General features: G+C 27.8%; 1 protein-coding gene across 4 annotated transcripts; it reads right to left on the bottom strand.

Annotated features, from left to right (window-relative positions):
- Positions 1 to 670: 670 nt before the first annotated feature.
- Positions 671 to 8007, bottom strand: LOC100792258 (uridine kinase-like protein 3). 4 transcript variants are annotated; one of them, XM_006586130.2, is made up of 15 exons: positions 7827 to 7981; positions 7028 to 7188; positions 6476 to 6567; positions 5868 to 5937; positions 5439 to 5554; positions 5077 to 5173; positions 3721 to 3800; positions 3102 to 3296; positions 2916 to 2999; positions 2758 to 2818; positions 1987 to 2047; positions 1607 to 1700; positions 1450 to 1522; positions 1208 to 1290; positions 671 to 1076 (listed from the first exon to the last, which is right to left on the bottom strand). In XM_006586130.2, exons 2-15 carry the CDS (start codon positions 7176 to 7178, stop codon positions 900 to 902), a joined length of 1434 nt encoding a protein of 477 aa, XP_006586193.1. In that variant the 5' UTR covers positions 7179 to 7188; positions 7827 to 7981; the 3' UTR covers positions 671 to 899. The 4 variants fall into 4 exon arrangements, with proteins under 4 accessions (XP_006586193.1, XP_025985590.1, XP_025985589.1 ...); XM_026129805.2 differs by having other exon boundaries at positions 1450 to 1700; positions 7860 to 8007; XM_026129804.1 differs by having other exon boundaries at positions 1450 to 1700.
- Between the last annotated feature and the right edge of the window lie 8541 nt (positions 8008 to 16548).

The raw sequence follows: 16548 nt of genomic DNA, 5'->3' as shown, positions 1-16548 counted from the left end.
GGTTTCTATCTTTTTAAATATATCTTTGTGTACCAAAATATAATTTTTGTTAGTTAAATAATTTTGGGAGGGAACTAGGATAGAGAAATAAAAAAAAGTAAAATTAGTAGGTTAATGAAAAAAATTTAAAATGTTGCAATAATCATATTGATTATATTCCCAACCCCCTTCGTGCCTCTTCATCTCATCCACCCCAATGAAAAAATGTAACATGAAAAAAAAAAATATAAGTTACAAATTTTTGCCAAATCTCAAAACCTTTTAATTAAACCTAACCAGCAAAATCTTTGCCAAAGTAGTGGGAGCCAAAAGCCTTGAATGATACTTGCATGGAAATGTTTTTAGAATTTTAATAAGGTTATCCTTTCTTATAATTATTAATGAATATTCTTAATCATGCTTACAAGATTAGATACAGTTCCTAGTGTTTATATATATATATATATATATATATATATATACTATTGTGGATGATACGACTTTTCCACTTGTTATATTAATAGGGCAATTGATTGATTGCTGATGAAGATGTTCAAAACAGATATTTAGAGAGTTCAGCATAATTGTAGAAACATAGCCAAACCAGATTTGTACATCCAAAGATGCAACATGCATAGTAGGTTTGCACTATGTTCATAGACAAGTATATCAGAAAAGAAATCAACACAAGTTTAAAGAAAAAATATGTACTATAGTAAAAGGTAATATAAAATTTTCATAAACAAAAGGATAACGTAATGGTATTTCAAGGTCCAATAGAATCAAAATTGATTTAGAACTAAAATTCAGACCCCAACACGAAGTGATAAAACAAATTTAAACCTATTTTCGAGAGGAAGTCTCACTGGTAACGATGAACAACTGAAATTATTGTGGATTCTGCTTCTGCCCTACAATAACTACTGGGAAGAAACTACCACTTGCTCATCATCATCATCTGTTCCAAAGTACCGATCTCCAAACTCGCCCATGCCAGGTATGACACGGAAATCTTCATTCAAACCAATCTCAATCTCCGATGTCACTATCTTTATTCTTGGAAAACTTTTGCATACCACATGCACACCTTTAGGTGCCTGAAAAGGAGCAGCGATCAAATGAAAACCATTTAAACGACACAATAAAAAGAAAGAAGCAAGAGAGAATTAATCACAGTAAAAAGAAAATTAGCAAGAGATACAGAGGAACTAAGACATTAGTCACTTACAGATATGAGATTAAGGAATATAATGTTGGACTCAGGTACACCCTTTTTTATGAGTAAAGAAATTGCTTGAACAGCCGAATTCCCTAAGGATGAAAATGTTCCAAGGTTATTTCAAATGAAAACCAGCAAAACCAAGAATCAATTTCTTTCAAATCCAATCTTATTATTATTATGTGAGCTACTCAGTAACGGCAATTAGGTTGCACACACTTGCAACATCAATACAAAAGAGAATGACAAACCTGTGCCAAGTATAGGGTCCAACAGTAACACATGCCTATCTGAGATATCATTTGGCAACTTTTCATATATTAGCTGATCATTGATCAAAGCATAAGATATCAGTATCACCAAGTGAAACAGAGATTTGTACCAAACCATAGATGCAGATGAACTAACCTGCTGACCATTGTCACCTTCTCTGTGAATTAAAATTTTCCCAATCTTTATACCTTTACAGCATGCTCTCAAAGCATTCTCCATACTCTCCCCACTGAAATGAGCATATATTAAATTATTAATTATGATAACAGAAAATGAATTTCTTAACAATAAATTATAAACTGCAGAGAGACACACAAGGTTTCTTAGGGCATGCCACCAAATGCAATCTAATGCATTTGATATTTCTAAAACTCAAATCAACAAAAGATTTGTTTCTATATTTATTGAATTATTCGTGATTGATTAAGAAAAACATTTTAGTCAATTCTTTGAGGCAAGGATGAAAATATTCCATCAAATGCCCAACCAACTCCAGCTTTGGACTAGACTAATACCTTCTGATAACAGAGACACCACACAACCTTTTACAAAAATCAACACCAGTGTATACAGAACCTGCATTTGAGGACAAGAATCAATAGTTATCATAAGAAGGTTCAAACATAAACAAACTTTTTTTAGTAAATACAAGAAGATGACAACCACAAGGTAACATACACCAAAGCTTTTAATTCAGCATGACAATTGTTGCAATTAACATCATGGAAAACAGAATACACCTCTCAAGTACTACAAAATGACAAACATTTGCTTCACAGAAAGATTCCCTCACATGGAAGCCTCCTTTCAATATGAATTTGTATACTAGAATATCATGCCATGATTTCATATCACGTGAAGGCATGAAAAAGTGAAATCAATGGAGGATATATAAGAATGCTGACATTATTGGATCAACTTCAATAGCTATTAGTAGAACCTATACCAAGACTACAGTGTTTAACACCAAAAAAATAAGAAAAGAAAACCAAAACTATAGCCATAGATATTTGTAGAATACAGTTGAGAACTTGTAGTTTATGTTCTCCTCATTTGTGACAATATGGCAGCACATCAGAAACTAGGCATCCAATGTACATATTAACCACAATACTATCCGGTGAAAGGAGAAGAATTGAGCATCTGCAATGGTAGATACAATGCAAGCTAAGGTAGTAAACATATTCAGCTAAATCCTTTAGCTGCAAGGATCAAAAACGTAAAAAATAGCACATAAAACTAGTACATCACAATAATCTTACAAGAAAAGTATTGAAAAATGTTACCAGTGGGAGTGATTACTTGCTTTTCTGTAAATGGCAGATGCCCCAAACCATGTTCCACAACCTGGTCAAGTGCAGCAATTATGATCAGTAATAATTAAAAGAAACTTGCATGCTGGCACCAAGTTTAGAAACAAAAAAAAATAAACCTGTTTACTTACCAATCGAATCAAACGATCAGAGTAAAATATAAAATCATGCTTTGTTGTCTTGGCATCACGTATCAGGGTATGCATACCCCGTATCTGCATAGTAGCAACTATCAAGATGGTTTAACTGTAATGACAAAATCAAAAGTTTGGAGTTCTAAGTGAGATAATTGAAAAGGCCCATAAATTGCAGGGTACCTGAAAAGTTGACTGAATGACATACAAATTAGGATATATTTTACACAGGTCATGCTGACCAAGCTTTGTGCGGATATGCTGTACAATCAAATCAATGGCCACATGATTATCTCCTCCACGGGGTATAATTATATCAGCATACTTCTTTGTTGGAAGAATAAAGTCATCAAAAGCTGGCTTCACAAATTTTGAATACTGCAACAAGTATTACATAAGAATCAGCAACACAAATCCATTAAATGGTAGATATTAACCATCAAAATCTGATAAAGAAAATGATAGCTTGATTAAAATTACTATAAAAACAAAAAACAATCCTTAATGAATTAATTCCATAAAAAAATGAATGACCATACGTTTCAATATTAAGGACGGTGGTGGATCAGAGACCCTGAATCAGTGGAGGCAAGTTATAAAAAATAAGATCAGTGGGTTCAAATATATAAATATAGATGGAATAAAATACAAAAATATAAGATTTTATTTATAACTTTGCTGTTTTAAAAAAATAACATTTCCCAAGTCTTGCAATGAAGTAAATATAACCAAGGTGAAAAAGAAGCATGAATAGTCAAAATATGCTAACAGTAGCACAAATGGTGTAGCAGAAATTTACTACCTGATCAAGAACTGCTCCAATATCCCGACCCTTCTCAGTAGTGTCACGCCTAATTCTTCTTGCCAAACGAACATCAGCATCTGCACTGAACATTTTAAAATGTAAAGACAGCTTAACTTAACAATGACATATAGGTAACAAGTTGGCAAGTAGAAGTACAAATAATAACAATCTAAAATCAATTGAACAACAATTTAATAACAATATGAAACGAAAAGTTTATATACAGGCTTATAAAATAACTAAAAGATACTCATAGGTAACAACTTAAGAAAATAATCAAGAACCAACAAAAAAAGAAAAAAACAACAAATACAAAGATGGATCAAAGTGTAATAGACTTGTAGTCAAGGTTGTTAAACTCAAGTGTTGACTTGCAAAATCGTATGAGTTTACGAGCTCACACCTGCAAATTGAGTTGAATCGGTTGTGGAACCATTTCTGGGTGAACTCAATAAAACACAGGAGAGATCACTCAAAATTGTGAGTTTGTAGCTGAATCTACAAGTCTAACTCCACTCACAAATTTAGAGCAAAACAACATTGATTTGTGCAGGTCACTCACATGATTAGGGCTCACTTTTAGAGCTCATCTCTCTCATGTCCCCTCTTGCACATTCCCTGCCACTCGGTGGAGAAATCAGGGTCCAACAGTTTCTGTTCTTAGCTCTCTTGCCTCACATGATATAAAGCTTATTGCGGCCCATTCAACTCATCCATTCAGCATGTATGTTACTCCATTAAGCTTCCTTGTTTTCACTTTTCTGTGCGTAAAATATAATTTGGTTTTAAAATCCAGAAACGCACATAAGATATAATCTGCATTGTGTTATGTGAGTACTGAGTTGTAAATTATGATTAATCTTCTTTTTTTTAGGAAAAGAATTATGATATTATTTCTGTCTAATATTAATTATGATATAAATTATAAAATATGATGTGTTATGTGCATATGAAATCATATAATTATGATAGAATCTTTGTATGATATAATTTCTATAATTAATAGATTTTTAATATTAGTTTGTATAATTATATTAGGTAAAATCTTTCAAGTTTACAAGTCAACTCTACAAGTCAAGTTTACGGAGGCTCCACAATTTTATATAAACTCTCGAGTTTAACAACCTTACTCATAGTATCCCATGCCCTACCCCTAACCCTCAAAAAATTCTTAAATGATATGGAACAATATGAAAAAACATGAATTTTCCTATATCATGCTGTGGATTATTGAGTATCAATTCCATGAGATGAAAGATGAACCATATCCCTTACAAACTAACAAATACAACTGAAAATTTACAATAAAAAAATAAATTCTGAATTAAAGATGGAAAAACAATAATAAAGGACCTGTGTCAACAAATATCTTCATATTCATCAACTCCCGAACACGTGGGTCATGGAAAACAAGGATGCCTTCCAAAATTATAACATCTGAAGGGTTCACCTGAAAACACGATAAGGCAACACAAAATGAAATGAGAATGACAACAACTTTGTAAAACTAAAAATTATGCATTTGGACTATCATGTAAAATGTATTTTATGCTTGATTGCGCTATTGTATACTTGTTATTTACACTAAAGGAAGAAAGATTTTCTTTTGCAAGATATGTGCGACTTCAGAAGCAGTATGTCAATCTTAAGCTGTTTAGCATTTTAAGAAAGAGGGCTAAAACTGCTAATAAAATATGGAAGTTCCAGATATATACCCTTCTTAAAACATCATCACTCTTGTAACTCTTAAAATCATACTTTGGAATATCTACTGCTTCGCCATGCTTCAACTTGTCCATAACATGTAGTAATTGCTTAGTATCAAAAGCATCTGATTAAACATCACAACATAAGTACAAGAACGGCCACATATTTTCATTAAGAAAATTAAAATGTCATATATTTTTCCTTATCTTGCTACCCAATGAATTTTCAGAATTCCTTTAATTTACTTAAATGTAGCTTTAGATAATGAGCTCATAATTAGTTTACTAGTTTACTAGAATGACTAAAACATGAGAATGGATTAAGGTTTTGGAACCTCATTCTCAAAGTGCATTTTAATAAACACAGACAAGGCCATAGAATATTCCATCTTCTAATTCAATAATATTGACAGACAAAAGAAGTATAATAGTACTGACCAGGATGGTCAAAGTTGTAATCTTGTACTCTTGTAAGTTCCTCCTCCGTCAAGTTATTGTAAAAAGAATCCTGTCACAAATAGTTTATATATTAATCTTGATCTATCAATATAAGTACAATAAGAAACATTTAGCTAATTTTGAAACATGTCACTGAAAAAGAGAAAAACAAGACAAAAGGAAGAAAGGGACAATTAATAGAATAAGTAAATAAATAGAGATAATCAATGACATATCCAGAGTATATTTTGACTGTACTACCCAAATAATCACGTTTAATAATATCTTCATATTATTACATGTTGCAGTGAAGTTTAAGAAAAAAGAGGCATGTGATCTTAATACAAGAGAAGTTCAGGAAGAAGCTTAGAAGACTAAAACTAATAAAATAAACAGAGGGTAATGTATCATGTTGTTATAAATAAATTTACAATAATGATAACAAAAGCTTTCCTTAAAATTCTCTGAATATCCTGAGGAAAATAGAACCCAACGGGATTTAGGTAATCGAGAGAATAGGATGCATATGGGCCCCAAATCACAAATAGTAAATCTTAATGTAATTTTAACTTGATCATTGAGAAGTATACAAAGAAAGAATTGAATACCTGATTAACAAGTACAACTCGTTGATCATGAAGCTGCTGAATAATCATATCACAAACTGTTGTCTTGCCAGATGCTGCACCCCCAGCAACACCTGCATCATATGACAAAAAATAAGTGTTAGAATCATTAAGATAAAAGAAAAGTTGTAAGAATTGAAAACAAGGTATCCAAATTTAGGACCTCATCAAGTATGAAGTAAGCACTACTTTATTAATATAACATGCTATTTTAATTGGCATAATTTGCAAAGCGTGTAAAATTGAGATTAGGTGAAATGATATTTTGATGCTAGAACTCATATCCATACATAAGACATTATGTAATTTAATTTCATGTTAATTTTTAATAACTCAAGCAAGATGAATTTTTTATTTCTTTTCACATCAGACATGAATTTTGACCTGACACATATGTAGCACCCATGTGAAATTCTATTACTTCAACTAACACAAAATTGTGCTTTAACAGTAGTGATTTTATTCATGTACTCTGTAACACAACTTGAAGGCCTCATGTGAACTTATTTGGCAGTTTGTCATAAGAAAGCACACCTATGACAAAAGGTTGTTTATACATGTCAGTTTCTGAGGTTGTTGGTTGTTCTATGCTAGCCTTTCTTTGCTCAAAACCATCCATGTGAAATCCAGAAAAATGAACCTCTGAGGAAGACTCCATTAATTCTACAGCCGACTTAGCATCCATTGGCAAAGACCTGGAAAAGATAATAGTTAAAAATTACAGATAGAGAAATGAAAAGGTTTCTTTCTCAGACTTCCCTGGGAGCATTTTCTTAAATCTACCCAAAACCCTACAAATAGACGAAGCATCCCCAATTCCTCAAGTATAACACAGAATTATGCATCCCACTTTCATTTTGCCCTTGTCTATTATGGACAGATAAAAGTAAACAGTAAACAACAAAACGCATCATATCATATAAAACTCCCAGCATATGCATCTAACACACATTATGCTAATCCACTCAAGACAACCCTTTCAACAAAGTAGCCAACAGTGATTCAAGTTTCACTTACCAAGTTAACAAAACATTCAATACACAGAAATCAAACAAGGAAAAGCACCCTCCAATGCAAACTAGCCAGCCACCCACGAAAATAAAATAAAATAATGAATAAAATTAAAAAGGCTAACTTTATGCTCACCCACTTCACCACAGTGCAAAAAACACACACCCCAGTCAGTAACCACAGCCCAAATTCTCAACTGGGTTTTCCACAACCAAATCCAGATCCAAGAAAAATACTTAAATACAGGGCAAAGATTTCAGTGGCAGAGTTCATCAAAATTGAACCCCAAAAATAGAAACCAAGGAAGGAAGAAAAGTTGTACCAAATAGCCAAATGCTGATTCCAAAGCACACACCTGTTGAACAGAAGAATTTGACAAAAGGAGAAAGAGGTGCAGAGCAATGGTAGAAAGGTGAGAGTTATTTATTGCAAACAGACACAGCTGAGTACGCACCAAATGTTTTTGTGAAATCCCTTTGTTTTTGGTTTGGTTTATACATAGTCGTTGTTGGTAAATGGACCCCATTTTTTCTACAAAATTACCACCTTCACCAACCATTATTTTTTTTTTATTGTTATTCTCATTCTGATTCCAATTCCCCAAGAAATTCAAAATTTTTAGAATTAAATATTCACTTTTTAATTCATCTTCGTCTTACCAAAATTAATTTGTCATTGTTGAGTGTTCACTTTTTCAAAAGACAGAGTATATACGCACATTGGTGAAAAGTTTTTTTTCCTACGGATATGTGCTGAAACTTATCTAATCATCCTTTCCTGTTTTATCTTGGTCTATTTATTATAAATAAATGTTAAATATTTTTTATTTTCGGTATAACAAAACATTTTTTCAAGTTTCTGAAATATTTCTTTTATTATTATTATTATTATTATTATTATTATTATTATTGACATGCACTGAATGCTGAAACGTCATTGTACTGATTACTGACAGTGTGTGCCCCAAAGCTGATCAGATCTTTTAGCATCCACGTTGGCATTGAATCGGATGTGGGCTCCACTTGCATTATTATCAATTTTTCAAGGAGAAGTTATATTGAATATTTCATACTTTGTATATTTAGATTAAGAGAAGTTTTAAATCTAAGTTTAGATTAAACTTAATTTTGTAAATCGAATTTGAAAAACAATTTAATTTTTTTAATAAAATTGGGCTTTTAGACAAAACTTTAATATACAAACGTACTTTAAAATTTATTAAACATATCATTGAATTGAATTTACTCTCCAAAAATACATTCAGTGTCTAAAAATACTTTTTACATGATTAATCAAACATGTCCATAACAAATAATACAAATAAAAAACTATATATAAAAAAATAACATAACAAAGAAAATGAAAGTTAATACCCCTCTTTCCCTAAATATAATGCTTTTTAATTGATTTACACTCTTTTATAAATTAGTTTAATATAATTAATAATATTAAATATAAATAATATAATTATATAAATAAAATATCTCTTTTTTTTTTCAAACGCCACAATCAAGTCATTTTAGAAAGTTTTGTCTCACTATCCTTTAAAAGGATTCAACTGGGTCCACCTTTACCGACTACCATATTTTTTCAATGAGTAAGAAATAATAATAAAATGTCAAATCATCCTTGGGAATTATTAGAGAACAGATTATGATTTCCATTTTTACATCTATGTTTAAAAATATTCATTTCGAAAATATATTTATGTTAATAATATTTTCATGCTGATTCTCTTATCTCACACTTAAATAAATAAAATAATTATATTTAAACTTAGACTTAATAATTTTAATTACTTTTTGCATTAGTTGTTAAATAATCATTGTAGAATGTTTGATGTAAAAAAAAAAAAAAAATTGTAGTAGTGACCATTGCTATAGTATAATAGTAGTACACACATTTAAATGGAACCAAAGTTGCATACTAATAAATTAATTATAAATATAAATATATTATAAGAAGTTTAGTTGAAAATAAATGATATAATTTGCATACTTTAGTCTAATTCTATATTTGTATAATATATATTTTTAAACTCTATATAATATATTTCTAATTTAGCTTTTTCTAATATATTTTATTATATAGTATATAATATAAAATATAAAATATTTATATTTCTGTAAAGTCATACTAATATATACTATTTTTAATTTATTAAATTATTAATTTATTTATGGGAACAAAGTTATTGGAGGGCTTTCTAATTCTTTATGGAGCTGGATGATAAAACCAAGGCTTGCATTGACATTATTTAATAAGCTTAATTACAAATTTTATTACCCAACTATCATTATTTTGGAAACCTTATCATTTAAGTTTTTTAAAGCATTTTCTCATAATGTTTTCAATTTTATGTATTTTATCATCATAGTTTTGAATTTTTACATATTTTATGACACACACCTTATGAAGACAATTTATTTAACAAAAAATCTCATGTTGAATCTCGTTGTGTGTGGAAAGTGAAAACTCTTCATGTTAACAGCAATCACAATATCACAAGCAAGATTTATCTTTTTGACCCAATGAACTAAGAAATACTCATAGCATGACAAAAAAAAAATCACACTTGTGATTCTCACATTCTTTCCAAGTTTAACTCCCTTTTAGGGTTACTTACTCAAATTTACACGTAGGTTGAGACAATAAAATATTACAAAGGTCAATTTTATTTAAAAAAAAATAGAAATGTATATGAACTAAAAAAAAAAAAAAACTTACATAAACTAATATTGAAAAATATAAATTTATTAAAATAAAAAATTAAGTCTAAATTTTTTTTATCATTTTTTTCAATAGTATACTCTCATTATAATGTATACAACTTCTAACTCATTGGAATCGTCCTAGAGAATTTGAATAATTTGCACAATGTGTTAAATTCAAATTTCATTACCAACGTTGTACACTTAAAAAGTTTATGACTTTTCGTCGGTTTCTTCGCAAAAAGAAAATTATATCTTTGTTTTTTCGTTTTCGAATCTAGAAAAAATTACAGTTGCAGTAATTATTGTTATAACAATAATTCAATTTAAAATGGTTGTACAATGTTTATTTTAATTAAACAACTCATCATAAAAAATATAAAGCCAATGATTCTTTTTTCCTATATTTTTTCTATCACATCTGTGTTGTATATATACAAATAATAACATTATTAAAACCGATATTAAACTTTCTCTTATCTGCAACGTAGCAAAATTCGAAAGAAGGTTTGTGTGGTCACGAAATTAGCATAATTTTGTATTTATCAAATAGAATATAAGAAAGTTTAGAGAGATATCAGATATGTTAGGATTTTTGTTGTGTTTGTGCAGAAAAATAATGGTGTACAGTGTGTGTCGTTTATTGATTTGGTCTCTCAATCTCAATGTACAGGTGAAGTCGTGAAGCAGATGATAAAAACTGTTTGTTTCGATAAACCAAATTCAGTTCAGAACTGAATTTCTTTGATTTGACCATCGATCACTTCAATAAATGAAGAAAGATTTATAACATTATTTTCTTACAAAATATTAAAATTATGAAGACAAATTATCGATGAATGTGGTAGGAAAGTAAATAAACAAAATAATAGATAAAAAATAATGACCATAGATATCAAAGATGTCAAAAATTTTATAAGGCCCGAAGAGTGTCAGTATTCAGCAAAAAAGCTACTTCTAGCAATTTTTAATATATTTAATGTTATTAAATATTACATGTAAAATAATTAAGTTTATAAGTTACATGTAATTTATTAAATTAAATTCGCTTATAATTTATTTAATACTACTACTTTGTTTAAAAATATTAACAAGAATATTTTTTTTGTTAATTAAAAGAATACGTTTTTGATGTTCCTATTCAGAGCATTGGTCAAAAAAATAAAGCAAATAACTAATTGGACCAATGCAATCATCAATGTTCCCAAGCAGCTTATTTATTGGGTGAGCAAAAACGAAAATGTCCACCACCCACTTCCCAAGCAGAAAAGAAACGTAGACTAGAGATGTTGTTCAAATTTAGGATAAAATTAAAGATGAATACTATCATATTTATTTGAATTGTTTTTGTTTCTAAGTTTTTTTTTTTTAAAAAATAACAAATCCAAAATAAACTGACTGAAATCATATTGATTTAGTCTCGTTTACCAAGTTAACAAAAAAACAAAATAAATTTCAATTGCACTTTCTATTTTTTTTTCAAATTTTATATCATATTATCCTTTTTTTCTGTTTTTAGTTTCAAATTAGAATGACACTCATTTGACCAAAAAAAAAAATTACAATTGCACTTTGAATTGTCGAATTTTTTGGGTTTAATCAATATTATAAAATGAGTCTAGTTGAATTGGTTGAAAAAATAAATTATTATAAATTCTTAACAATGTCTTTGATTCTTAACAATAAAAAAATACACAAAAAAAAAATACTATTAGTACAATAATTTATACAACAGTTGTTAAAGCGATATATTTTTTGTGTCTATTAACAAAATTGTATTGTTTTTAATAAATTTTAACTGATAAAATAAAATGTATTTAAAAGAGTATTTTATAGGATGTGCTTCTAGCAATTCCTTATCATATAATTTATCGGATTATATGTCTTGTGAAATATGGGAAAAATAAAAAGTAGCGCTGTTTCATTTGTGAGTTTACAACTGTGTCCGTTGGGCCTAAAACCATGCAAGCCCATGACAAAACATGGGGTTGTTCCTTTCTTGGGTTGCCCCAAAGCAAAAAAAAATATATATATATATTATCCAAATTGGTATAGTGCCTCAGTCTAAATAGGTAAAAATTGATATACAATTATTCACCCACGTATAACAATCAGCAAAATTACCTACCAATTTTGGACCACTAGCAGAAATTGAATTGAATTCAAAACATTTTCTGGGTCTTGCTTATTAGTGTTATAATAATATTGATAAAAGAATCAATAAATAGATAATTTTTTTTGAAGGATTGCATTGAAAATATGGGAGAGTATACTAGTACACTTTTTAATATTTTTTTTTCTTAAATAGTATCTTTAGGAGACTATGTACTATTTTCCTAATTCTATTGGAGCAATTTGATTTTATTAATTGAATTAGCTCTCATTTTTTTAAAGAAAAAAATATGTTTACACCATTGATGAATTTTAATAAAAATTCTAATCATAACATACTAAAGTATTCATACTAAAATCTAAATGTGTGTACTTAATATTTTTTCTAATAACAAAAAGATTAAAATATGTTTTTCTTTTTCTAAATATCAAAGTGTTTAAAATTCATCCTTATAAAATTTGAATTTTTTTTCCTTACGAAATCAAAAGATCATACATAAATTCAAACAAATCTAAACCTAAGATTTTAATTTAAATTTTAAAATATAATTTTCAGAAATTAAAAGTCGCTATAAAATAAAATAAAAATCGTCACAAATATTTGAACCCCTCTTCCCCAACAACCTACTGCGGAAGCTAATCATTTTATTACTCCTACTCTTTGAACATGTGCTAAATATTATCTTCAAGAGAGAGGTAAGACTTTAAGTTTCCAAAAAGGTAATATGAATGCTATTGTTAATGGAGAACCGGAGAAGATACAATCGTGAGTTCCTGAAGATTAGGGATGTAAAAAAAAAACTAGTTTCAAAAAAATAATTATAACTATGACTAATTTTGAAAAAATAAATATAAAACTATAATTAATTTTATAGTTATAGGTGTTTCAAATAATTTATTTTTATTTAAAAATTAGTTATGATTATAAAACTATAACTAGTTTTATAAAAAATGGGTAGGTATTTCAAATAACTTATTTTTGTTTACCCATAATTAGTTATATAATTGGTTTTAGACATAATTTGTTATAAAATTGGTTATATAATTAGTCTATTCATAATTAGTTATTTATTTATATTTTAAAAACTTGTTATAGTAATAATACTCACTTATAATCTAATTATTTATTAGGTATGGTTATAATTATGGAAATATTCAAAATATGAGCAACCCTACTAAAAGTTAAGGTTTTATGGCCAAACAAAAGAAAAAAAAAAAAAGGAAACCAAGGCATATCTTGATGTAAACAATGAGCTGTGTTGTCATTGCATGTAAATCTTTTATATTTTCTTTAGGCTAATCTTTGTTTGTATCTTTTGGCAGCTATATTGCACGGTGAGTGAGGTATGGATCTGATTCCGCCGGTATGAGCAAGTTAGTTTTACTGTATTCTATATAAATAGAATTTCAGAATAATAAAATAAAAATAATGACATGTTTAAAATTAAAATTAAAAAAATATTTTCTAAAAGTAAACAAACTAATATTTCCTTCTAACAAATCAAGAGCGTGTCTCTTACACTAATTTTATACATTAAAAAAAAAACTCGATCTGTTGAATATCAGCCCAAAGTTTATCAAACCCAATATTTCAAGGCAATAATCTGGATCATTTTGTTATGATATATTTTCTTCCTTCACCCATGACATTGTAAGAAGCAACTTTCTCAATGAGATGGAATGGAAAAGTGGGTAACAAAGTGATGAGCATGCATAGGTTGAGAAATATGAAAAGAGGCACGCAGATACCAAATGTTTAGCAATAAAATAGCACATTGACTTTATCATTATTTTTTTAAAAATCTAATGGTTAAAATTAATTATTTATTATAATTATTAGATCTTAAAAAAACAAAAAAAAACTCTAAAAGAGTTATTTATTCCCTCCATGTATATATGAATGCATCCCAGTGTGGAATTGCAATGGTAATGGACCCCAATCAATCATGAGCGACAACAATTTCTATTTCACTCATGCGTATCAAAGGAAATAAAGAATGTCATACTTTTTATTTTCTCTCAACAAATGATTTGGGGTTGTTTATTTGCAACTACAGAACTCTTTGGCAGTTTGGCATTACATGAGACTGTGTGCTTTATTTCAGTCCACCTTTTCTCCACTCATCAAGCTCAATTCATAAACGCACTTCAACTAATATAATTGATCCTTTTTTTTTACTTGGCACAACTAATTCTATAAATACCATACCTAATTTACCCTCTCGTTGACTCTTAATATATAACCCCCTTTCATGTTGTTTGAAGGTTCCATATATGTCTTCTAAATATCTAGGTATAGGTATAACTTATAAACATTTATGATAAGCTAAATTAATGATGGGGGAATATTTTTATTGACTTAATTATTGTTTTAGTTTTTGAATTTAAATGATGTTTTGTTTGTTCTTAAAATTTAAAAATGTATTTTGTAGTCTCTAAATTTTGATAAATTACTTTTTTAATCCCTAATATAATAAATTGATATTTTATATCGATTTTGAACACTTTGTGAAGAATTTTTTTAATACTTTGTAACAGTTTTAAAATGAATTACTATTATGATTTAATTTTAAAAAATTAATTCATTTTCTTACCAAATTGATTTCAACTACTTCTAAAATAAGTATAAAAATTTATCTTTCGTATCAAAATTAGTTTTAAGCAAGATTTAATTGTAGCTTTAGTCTCTGAATTTTTTGTGTGTATTTTTTTTAGTTCTTAAAATTTAAAATATTTTGTAGCAGTTTCTAATTGACATAATTTATTTTTTATTTTTTAGGCGTTTGAATTTTCTTTTTAAAATCGTCACAAAGTGTTAAAAACTGTTATAAAATGTCAATTTATTATATTAAAAACTAAAAAAAAAGAATGTCAAAATTCAAGAACTAAAAAAATTATTATTAAATTTTAGTGGCTAAAAAAAGTATATTTCTCAATTTTAAGGAGTAAAACAGTAAGCCTATTTTTTCTTATGTTTGATAAAAGAGAATAAAAACATTTCTTACATTATAAGAGGTCCATAAGAATGTTAACGAATATATGAAAATAAAACTTTTTCACTTTCGTAAAAAAGGAGGATAAAACTTTTACATGACGATTAAAAGTAAAGCTACTAAAATTTTCTAGCTGCAGTAATTGTTTCTATAATTCTTAAGAAAATTGAGTAATAACTAATTGCAAGAAACTCATTTTTCACAAATAATATATATATATATATAGAGAGAGAGAGAGAGCACCTAAATTAGTACAGTATTTAGATTGTAGATATATTTACCATAGCGAATTGTAGTTCCTTTCCAATTTAATCAATTAGACTTTTTTAGGATATTCGATTAAGATTTTAAAAAATTATTTGACGATAAATAAAATCTTATGGATTTTAAATATTATATAAGGATATTATGAGTTATTAGATTTATTTACAAAACTTTTATTATAGTTTGCATTTTAATGGATTTATATCATAAGAATCTAAAAGATTTAATTTTTTTTACAGATTTGTGAGATTTTAAATGATTATGTGAATTTTTAAAAATATATTTAAAATTACAAGAGTTAGTGAAAAGATAATAAAAAATGATGAGATTTGGATAAAAAAGTAAAATTAATATTTTTTTTAATCTTTTAATAATTATATTAATTCTAACTTCATATCCTCTTATAATAATATTTCTTGCAATAGAATCATCTATTTTTCACCTTTGTATTTGAACAATAGATTTAATTATTATAATTATTTCATAATAACTCTAATTACATGTTTAAATGGAATGCAATAATAAACATATACTAAAATGAAGTAATGAGGGTAAAAAATTGATATAGTCATTATAAGAAAAAGATGATCCGTCTTAATATATAAGATAAACATTAATTAATTTAAAAAACAAAGGTAAAAGTGTAGAGGAAAGGAAAACATTTGTCTTTTTTTTCCAAAAAAAAAAGAGAAATATATGTAAATATTAAAGAGAAAAGAGAATATACGTCATAAGAGAAAAGAAAAGTATGTTAATCAATACAAAAAATATAGTAAAATCTCAAGGATTTGAGTAAGATGACTTAATAAATATTTTATACTAAAAAGTCCAATAACATTCTTCATAAAATAATAATCTATCGAAATTTATATATTTTTGAATACCAATTTTTTTTATAAGTTATAAAAAAATTTAATTAAATGCCACTAAAAAAATATTTTCAATCATGAGTCGAGTCAACGGG

Source organism: Glycine max, chromosome 8 (genome assembly GCF_000004515.6).
Source record: "Glycine max cultivar Williams 82 chromosome 8, Glycine_max_v4.0, whole genome shotgun sequence".
Taxonomy (NCBI): Eukaryota; Viridiplantae; Streptophyta; class Magnoliopsida; order Fabales; family Fabaceae; genus Glycine; species Glycine max.
This window is presented reverse-complemented; position numbering and strand designations above follow the sequence as displayed.

Bases quoted from the DNA above. Each gene is read 5' to 3' on its own strand.
- LOC100792258 (XM_026129805.2), bottom strand. From the start codon at position 7,178: ATGGATGCTAAGTCGGCTGTAGAATTAATGGAGTCTTCCTCAGAGGTT. The intron at 5,938-6,475 runs GTATTCAATTCT...TATTTGTGACAG, and splicing joins GAGTTGTACTTGTTAATCAG to GATTCTTTTTACAATAACTT. The intron at 3,000-3,101 runs GTACCCTGCAAT...GCTACTATGCAG, and splicing joins TCATTCAGTCAACTTTTCAG to ATACGGGGTATGCATACCCT.